Source organism: Hylobates moloch, unplaced genomic scaffold (assembly GCF_009828535.3).
Source record: "Hylobates moloch isolate HMO894 unplaced genomic scaffold, HMol_V3 SCAFFOLD_8, whole genome shotgun sequence".
Taxonomy (NCBI): domain Eukaryota; kingdom Metazoa; phylum Chordata; class Mammalia; order Primates; family Hylobatidae; genus Hylobates; species Hylobates moloch.
The window spans coordinates 37,912,551-37,922,077 of record NW_026652283.1 but is presented as its reverse complement, the minus strand read 5'-3'; the positions used below and the strand labels follow the sequence as shown (position 1 = coordinate 37,922,077).

Below are 9,527 nucleotides of genomic sequence, written 5' to 3'. Positions count from 1 at the left end.
TAATATTATTAATGTTTTATTAAAATATTAATATTATTAATGTTTTATTAAAATATTAATATTATTAATGTTTTTATTAAAATATTAATATTATTAATGTTTTATTAAAATATTAATATTATTAATGTTTTATTAAAATATTAATATTATTAATGTTTTTATTAAAATATTAATATTATTAATGTTTTATTAAAATATCAATATATTAATGTTTTATTAAAATATTAATATATTAATGTTTTATTAAAATATCAATATATTAATGTTTACATTAAAATATCAATATATTAATGTTTACATTAAAATATTAATATTATTAATGTTTACATTAAAATATTAATATTAATGTTTACATTAAAATATTAATATTATTAATGTTTACATTAAAATATTAATATTATTAATATTTTTAGCAGGAGGTGACTGGGAATAGTTGACCTCTCTCACAGACATTTTTTGTTGTTCATTACTCCAGAGGAAACTGCTTGACTTTGACCTTTTTTCCAGCTTGCTGTTCTGCTGGTCCTGTACTTGTCTCAGGCCAAAGAAATTCATGCTGAGATTGTCAAGGCTGAGATTTGGGTGAGGCTAACTCGTTTTGCATAGCATACTAGTCAGAGAAATAACGGCCCACTTCAACTACACGGCTGCAGATGATTTGCTCTGGAGGTTAAAACAATGATTCCTACCGTCCCATCTGCCCTTCTTATCTTCAAAACCCACTCTTTTTCCATAAGAAAGAAAAGTCTTCAGGGTAAAATAAATGGCAAGTAACTTTGCTGCATTCAGTAAAGTGATATACTTTTGTGCAGATTTTCAAATTAATATCTAAAGAATCTTAGACAACAGTCATAATTTTATGAATGGTCTAGATAGCACCTATGAATATGTATTTTTAAATACTATTCAAAGGAATACCACAGATGGCAAACTTTCATAGTCTAAAATCTTTATACAAGCACAAATATAAATTGGAAAAAATTAAGATTAAGCTTACAAAAAAAAATTTAAAAAGATGGTTAATCTTTTTTTTAACAGTCTCGCTGTGTCGCCAAGGCTGGAGTGCAGTGGTGCGATCTTGGCTCACTGCAACCTCTGCCTTCTCGAGACCACCCCAGGCAACATGGTGAAACCCCGTCTCTACAAAAACTACAAAAAGCAATTCTCCTGCCTCGGCCTCCTGAGTAGCTGGGACTACAGGTGTGCACCACCATGCTCGGCTAATTTTTTTTCTTTTCTTCTTTTCTTTTTTTTTTTTTTTTTTTGAGACCAAGTCTCGCTCTGTCGCCCAGGCTGGAGTACAGTGGCGCGATCTCGCCTCACTGCAAGCTCCGCCTCCCAGGTTCACGCCATTCTCCTGCCTCAGCCTCCCCAGTAGCTGGGACTACAGGTGCCCACCACTACGCCCGGCTAATTTTTTTTGTATTTTCAGTAGAGACAGGGTTTCATCGTGTTAGCCAGGATGATCTCGATTTCCTGACGTCGTGATCCGCCTGCCTCGGCCTCCCAAAGTGCTGGCATTACAGGCGTGAGCCACCGCGCCCGGCCATTTTTGTATTTTTAGTAGAGACAGGGTTTCACCATGTTGCCCAGGTTGGTCTCGAACTCCTGACCTCAGGTGATCCACCCGCCTTGGCCTCCCAAGTGCTGGGATTACAGGTGTGAGCCACGACGCCTGGCCAGTTAATCTTAATTTTACATGTGTATAAAATGCATGTGAAAACCATCTGAATGCTGGTGCTGACTGAAATCCTGTCTGGTGCAGCATCAGACCATTCCTATGTTCTGTTTTTTTATTTTTGCTTTGGAATACAATATGCAAATTCTATTTCGCAACATAGTTACAGTAAACGAAGAGTAATGTTATACATTTAATAGTTTCAAGTGCTTTTGTTTTGTTTTTGACACTGGGTCTCACTCTGTCACCCAGGCTTAAGTGTAGTGGCACATGCAGCCTCCATGTCCTGGGCTCAGGTGATCCTCCCACCTCAGTCTCCCATGTAGCTGGGACTACAGGAGCATGTCACCATGCCTGGCTAATTTTTGTAGTTTTTGTAGAGATGGGGTTTCACCATGTTGCCTGGGGTGGTCTCGAACTCCTGGGCTCAAATAATCCACCCACCTTGGCCTCCCAAAGTGCTGGGATTACAGGCATGAGCCACCATGCCCAGCCTCAGGTACTTTTGAATTGGCCTATTTTTAAAATCATTTAGCAAAGCCTATTAAAATTTTGTTTCAGTTGAGAACTGAACATATTGGACTTTATGATACTAAGCCACTAAGGTATCTGTTTTGTTTATAATTATAAATTTTGAACCCCAGCATTATTCTTAAGAAAAAAAGTCTTTTTTGAGACTGAGTCTCTTTCTGTCACCAGGCTGGAGTGCAGTGGTGCAATCTCGGCTCACTGCAACCTCCATGCACTGCAACCTCCGCCTCCCAAGCTCAAGTGATCCTCTCACCTCAGCCTCTCGAGTAGCTGGGATTATAGGTTCACTACCATGCCCAGCTAATTTTTTGTATTTTTTGTAGAGATGGAATTTCACCATGTTGCTCAGGCTGGTCTCAAACTCCTGAGTTCAATCAGTCCACCTGCCTCGACTTCCCAAAGTGCTGGGATTACAGGTGTGAGCCACTGCACCCATCCCAAGAAAGATATTTTAATAGGGAAAAGTACAAGAAAAGTACTACTCTATAAAGGCATTGCAGCTGGGCGCGGTGGCTCACGCCTGTAATCCCAGCACTTTGGGAGGCTGAGGCAAGCGGATCACTGGAGGTCAGGAGTTCAAGACCAGTCTAGCCAACATGGCAAAACCCCATCTCTACTAAAAATACAAAACATTAGCCAGGCGTGGTGGCGGGCGCCTGTAATCCAGCTACTCTGGAGGCTGAGGCAAGACAGTCGCTTGACTCCAGGAGGTGGAGGTCGTGGTGAGCAGAGATCGTGCCACTGCACTCCAGCCTGGGCAACAGAGTGAGACTCCGTCTCAAAACGACAACAAACACAGAATTTTACCTTCGACTGCCACCTCATTTCTGATGCTTAAGTGTGGTGTTCTGAGCACCCTTGCTCTGAAGAAAGTCTCAAGCAGTTGAGCTCTAATGTAACTGGCGATTTGTTTGGTTCTGGCATATCTTACTATTTTTTGTTTTGGAGACAGGGTCTCGCTCTTTTGTCCAGGCTGGAGTACAGTGGTATGATCGCAGCTCGCTGTAGCTTCGAACTCTTGGCCTCAAGCAAGCCTCCTGCCTCAGTTTCCCAAGTAGCTGGGATTACAGGGGGTTCCCACACTTGGTTCTTATTTTTAAAGAGAAGATAAAATCTGGGCCAGGTGCAGTCTCATGCTTGTAATCCAAGCACTTTGGGAGGCCGAGGTGGGAGGATTGCTTGAGGCCAGGAGTTTCAGACCAGCCTGGTCAACACAGTGAGACTCCATCTCTACAAAAATTTTAAAAACTATCCGAATGTGGTGGTGTACACCTGTTGTCTTAGCTACTTGGGAGGCTGAGGCAGGAAGATCCTTGAGCCCAGGAGGTGAGCTGTGATCCTGCCACTGCATTTCCACCTGGGCGACAGAGTGAGACCCTGTCTCTCTTAAAAAATTTTAAAACAATTGGCCTGGCATGGTGGCTCATGCCTGTAATCCCAGCACTTTGGGAGTCCGAGGCGGGCAGATACGAGGTCAGGAGTTCAAGACCAGCCTGACCAACATGGTGAAATCCCGTCTCTACAAAAAATAAAAAAAAAATTAGCCAGGCGTGGTGGTGGGCACCTGTAATCCCAGCTACTCAGGAGGCTGAGGCAGGAGAATCGCTTGAACCCGGGAGGTGGAGGTAGCAGTGAACCGAGATCGCACCACTGCACTCCTGCCTGAGTGACAGAGCGAGACTCTTATCTCAAAAAAAAAAAAAAAAAAGAAAGAAAATTTAAACAATTAAAAATCATTTGCAGACTGAAACTGGCCTGCCAACTTGCGACTTCTGGTATTAGTCTAACAACTTTAATTATAAAATGAAGAGCTATACCTGAAATTATGCATTTAAAGAGGGTTGAGAGCTGATTCCCAAAATCTTAGTCCAGTGTTTTCTTGCATCGCATACCGGGGCTGTTTATCCACTTTTGGAACCAGTTCATTTTGGTTCCTTTTTTCCCTACACATTCTTAATTCTTTCACCTCCTGGCAAAGTTTGGAAGCCTAGTGTCGTCTCCCCATTTTCACTCCACTCACTGTCTTTTATTTAAGAAGGTGAAAAATGGGTGGGGTAGCGGGGAGGTAGGCAGTCTTTGAAAAACCTGAGCTCCAGCCACATGCCCAGCACTGGAAACATTCTATGTATTGTCTCATTTAATGCTCCATCAGTTCTATTTTCTCCTTTCACACTGGAGGAAACTGAGATTTAGAAGCATCAAGGAACTTGCTCAGAGTGTCACATAATTGGGGTTTGAACCCAGGACTTCATGATTAAAGCTTAAGTTCCTTCCACTATATCACATGGGTCTCATTCCCTAGTCTGAAGAGCTGTAATGATGACCACACAAGAGAAAGTTTAAGAGCAAAGCTTTTCTTTTTATTGCAGTTATTAGTGAAAGTTATACTTCAAACTGAAGCTAAGCAACACTAAAACCATTAATATTTTTAAAATCAAGGATTAAAAACAAATACAACATAGAACTCTCCAGTAGGCAGAATGGCAGAAAAAAGAGTAGTGGTTCTGTCACAGAACATTTCGTGACAGTTTGGCTCAGAAAGAATCATGACAATTCCTTTTGTTGTTGTTGTTGTTGTTGTTTGCCTCCCAACAGGAAACAATGACACTTTCTTTAAAACAAAATATTATATGAGCTGCTTAAAAACCAGCTTCTTCAAGCTTCTCAGTCTCACTCATAACTTGTTCGTAGTATAATAATTTCTGTGGGGAAGATAGTTTAACTGAAATATAATATTTTTTCTGGGGAAGATAGTTTAACTGAAAAAGAAAATACATTACCAAATTTTAAATACTGAAAACAAGTACTTTTGTTCAAAAACTTTATTTGCCTTCTGCTCATTATAATTACATATAACCTTCAAGGAGTTTAAATGACAACCAAATCCAAGGCCTGGCCCCCAAGAACACAGTGATAGGATTCAGCATTTGGTGTTTCTAATTATACAATGACTACATATATATCATAGACTTGCTGTCATCCATTCTCCAGCATGAAGTTCCAATTTCCTCTTAATAAAATATGGCAGTCAAGTTTAGTCTCATTCAAAATCTTATCTGGTCCTATAGCATATTACAGACTTAGACTCACTCTTCTGTTTTAATTGATGTTACTGTGTAGCCGAAGATTTTAAGAAAAGATTTATAGATATACACTTGAAATTCTGCAATCTTGAAATACCACAATAAATTGTTCTTACTTATGAAAAGCCAACAACAACAAAAAAGGCCAGGCCAGGCAAAAGACAGAGGGGAAGGGAAGATGAGGAGGGAGGTTTGAGAGTCCCATCATTTTGCCTTGCTGAAACTGGGTTTCAGTAGAAATATTTGGCAAGAATAGTGTGGAAAAGGAGGATGGAGAAAGAGGTTACTCTGATTTTATGTAATAATTCAGTTTCAAAACATACTGATATCAACCTCCAAAAATAGTAGTTCACCTCTGCAATACAAATAGGCACACACGGTAAAGATGGTTAAAAAGTAGAATTTAAAAGGCTATTTGTCCATCTTCAGGACATTTTGCAGGCGGCCCCACCCTCCCCACATGTCCTGTATTTACATTTTACTCTTCAGAAAAGCCCCTTTTAAAAGAATGCTATTTCTTCCTCCATTATTTAGGGTTGTTTTTTGTTTTTGTTTTTTTTTTTTTAGCAGCAATTATCTAGTGGGAGCAGTTAGCTACGCTTTAGGGGTGTGTGTTTGTATGTGCATTGTGTGTAACAAATGTTCCCTACAGTGAGCAGTCAGATTACACTGGAATGGTCATATTACAATTTAGTCCCCCAAACACTAAAGAAACACATTATTTTTTTCTATATAAACTTAATACACAGAGTTATAAACATAAAATATTGATATAGACACACATACGCACACCACTGCTTCCCACAGCCTATGAATGCATCCACGTACTAGTCCACAAGAATGATCTTTATTCACAAGATATAGTAATACTTTTATGGGTCCATAACTGAAAAGAGACATTAAAGCTACACATTACAGCAAAAATAGTTTAAAATTATTCCTGATATATCAGTGTTAGCTATCTCACTGCACAAGGTGGATTTTTTGTTCATTTTTCATTTTTCAAACATGAATCTCCCCAACTTTTCATCTTCAGTACTTGAAATTCTCATTGAAATTAATGCAGATGCCACCTTTGTTAGCAATGAGTTGGAAAAGCCCAACTGCCTGCAACAAGGGGAGGTCGGCATCTGTGGAGATAAAAGTAAATGTTGAATGCGTCCATACCCTGTGTACCTAAAATGCATCCTTTTTTCTTTTTTTAAAAAAAATCTTGTCTGTTGCAACAAAGAATTGTTTACACTCCCTGCAGTGGTATGCCCTTTGTAATTTCCTAGAAACAGAATCTCTTCCCCCCATGGAAATGCATAAGGCTGTTGAAATGTAAGGACCTGCCACGATCCATAAAGGTAACTGCATCAGACACCTGATATGACCTGCAGGTGCTCAGAATTGAATTCACATGAAGCAAAAACTTTCACTATATTTTAACCTTTACAGGTACATGATGATTGGAATTTTTAAAGTAAAGCAAAGTTAAATTCTGCAAAGCCATGAGTGAAATAAGCACACTTTCTTTCTTAAAAATCTAACCCTCTTCTTCAAAGAAAGGTACCAAAAATCGGCCAAGAAACAGGGGAATAACCATCTAATTGTACAACAGCCTCTGATGCTAACATGTAGCAAAAGTGCCTGAAGGCAAAGGTGAAGTTAATTTCTAAGTATTTGTATTTTATGATTTTTTTTTTTTTTATTATTGAGACAGAGCTTCGCTTTGTTGCCCAGGCTGGAGTGCAGTGGCACAATCTTGGCTCACTGCAACCTCTGCCACCTGGGTCCAAGCAATTCTCCCACCTTAGCCTCCAGAGTAGCTGGGATTACAGGCACCCTCCATCGCATCCAGCTAATTTTTGTATTTTTAGTAGAGACGAGGTTTTGCCATGTTGGCCAGGCTGGTCTCGAACTCCTGACCTCAAGTGATCCACCTACCTCGGCCTCCCAAAGTGCTGGGATTACAGGCATGAACCACCGCACCCAGCCAATTTCTAAGTATTTGATGGTTTTTACCACATTAATCTAACTCAAAACTGCAGCTGCCATAGCACCACTAAAATCATTTGGTTTTTGAAAAGTTATGCTTTTGCCAAGGATTATTATAAAGAAAAATTCAGCCTGTGTGCTGGATATCTTGCAGGGAAGAAACAACAGGATATGTTTGTAAGTGAGCACTACACCACGATAAGGCCTGTGTTTCTCTTATTCCTGTTTCATAAAATGATCTATGACAAAGACATTTTCACAGAGGCAAACTGGAAAGGAATCCTTCACACAACACTCTTCTATTATCTTGAAAGTCTGAATAGCTTTTCCTTTGGAGAACTCAAATGCTTCTGCAAACATTATCTTATTCTTACGACAATTTAGTGATCACACCTATAATCCCAGCACTTTGGGTGGCTGAGGCAGGAGGACTGCTTGAGCTCAGGAGTTACGAGATCAGCCTGGGCAACATGTGAGACCCCATCTCTGCAATAAAAGAAAATAATTAGCCAGGTGTGGTGGCATGTACCTCTAGTCCCAGCTACTTGGGAGGCTGAAGCAGGAGGATAGTTTGGGCCCAGGAGTTGGAGGCTGTAGTGAGCTATGATCACACCACTGTAGTTCAGCCTGGGCAAGAGAGTGAGACCCTGACTCAAAACAAAAGAACCCCAACAATTTAGTGAGGTAGGTGAGGACAGGCATTACCACTCTTATTTGCAAGGGGAAACTAGGCACACAGAGATTAAAAGAATTGCCTAAGGACGTGGCGCAAATCGGTGGGAGACCTATTACTAAATTCCAAGTCTCTGGCTCATATTCTAGAGCCCTTTCTACTCTGAAATGCAATACATTCTCAATAGGCTTTTTCCAGTCGTGACCTTTCAAAAGTTCCTCCATTAAAGAACACCTGAAGCCTTCTCTCTTACAGCCCACGCTTGACTAGGAAGTGGGATGAGTTTTAAACTATTTTTACGTAATATTTTGCACATATCAAGAAGGCAGATGTGAGACATAAACTGTATAATAAAGTCAGAATAAATACATAAATTAAGAGAAATGAACAGGTTAAGTATTAATTCATTCAGTATAATTTTTTACGTATTTTAGAAGCCATGTATCAGAATAAAAGTCATAACATTTTAAAGTTTAAATTAGAGTCCAATTTATCAAAACCATAAGCTATATTAATTTTCTTTAAGAATATGAGGATCTCTGTTGGTTGGCAGAAGGTTAGAATATTACTTTCAAGAATAATTCTTATTTATTTATTTTAAAGATTGGAGTCTTGCTGTATTGCCCAGGCTTGCTTTAAACTCCGGGGCTCAACTATCCTCCTGCCTCATCCTCCTGAGAAGTTCGGACTACAGGTGCAAACCACCACATCTGGCTAATATCAAGAATAATTTTATCACTTCACCATAATACATCATATTCCTGATATATATTCTGTTCACATTAGCATTCTATAGCTAGCAAAAAATTCCATGGCTAGAGATAATACTTGCAACATTAATACTTTCAATCTTAATTCTCACTTAGCTGAGTTAGAATTTCTCTTCATATATGTTAAAGTTACATTGTAATAATCATCATTCTATTTTTGTTTTATCCTTCCCCTTTTATTTTTAACAGTGTGCGTGTGTGTGTGTGTGTGTGATGGAGAGAAAAGAACAATTCTGTGATTCACAAATGGCATAAAACACTGATTGTATTACAAATAAGAATGGTGGCACTCTAGTAAGTAAGATAATGGAATGTCAAAGGAAACAAACTTTAGAATACAAACATGGAAAACATGCTAAAATATTAATCAAGCTATAGCTTGTGGCACATGATTCTTCTTTCCCAAGTATTTTGAGAGTGTCATTTACCCTCAGTAGAATTCTATATAAACTGCCTCTAAGTCCTTTTCCTATTCCTTGTTTTTTTTTTTTTTTTTTTGAGACAGATTCTCACTCTGTCGCCCAGGCTGGAGTGCAATGGTGGGATCTCGGCTCACTGCAACCTCCGCCTCCCGGGTTCCAGACTACCTTGTCTGGAAAGGCCCTGCTTGGTGTTTTCTATTTAAAGGGCAAAACCAAACATGTTATGTTGATAGCAATGCCTGGCTCTATTAAGGATAAATACTTCATTTAATTTCCTTATTGTAATTCAGACTAGTAGGATTCTCCTGCCTCAGCCTCAGGCGCCCGCCACCACGCCCAGCTAATTTTGTATTTTTAGTAGAGACAGGGTTTCATCATATTGGCTAGGCT

At 39.3% G+C, this 9,527-nt stretch overlaps 1 protein-coding gene across 1 annotated transcript in view; it reads left to right on the top strand.

Annotated features, from left to right (window-relative positions):
- Nucleotides 1-8,660, top strand: part of LOC116472938 (magnesium transporter protein 1-like) — an 18,539-nt gene extending 9,879 nt beyond the window's left edge. The window contains exons 4-5 of the mRNA XM_058442211.1: nucleotides 508-582; nucleotides 8,549-8,660. Coding sequence (XP_058298194.1) covers nucleotides 508-582; nucleotides 8,549-8,584 — 111 coding nt within the window. The 3' untranslated portion in view covers nucleotides 8,585-8,660. The remainder of the gene's footprint in view (nucleotides 1-507; nucleotides 583-8,548) is intronic.
- Nucleotides 8,661-9,527: the final 867 nt, after the last annotated feature.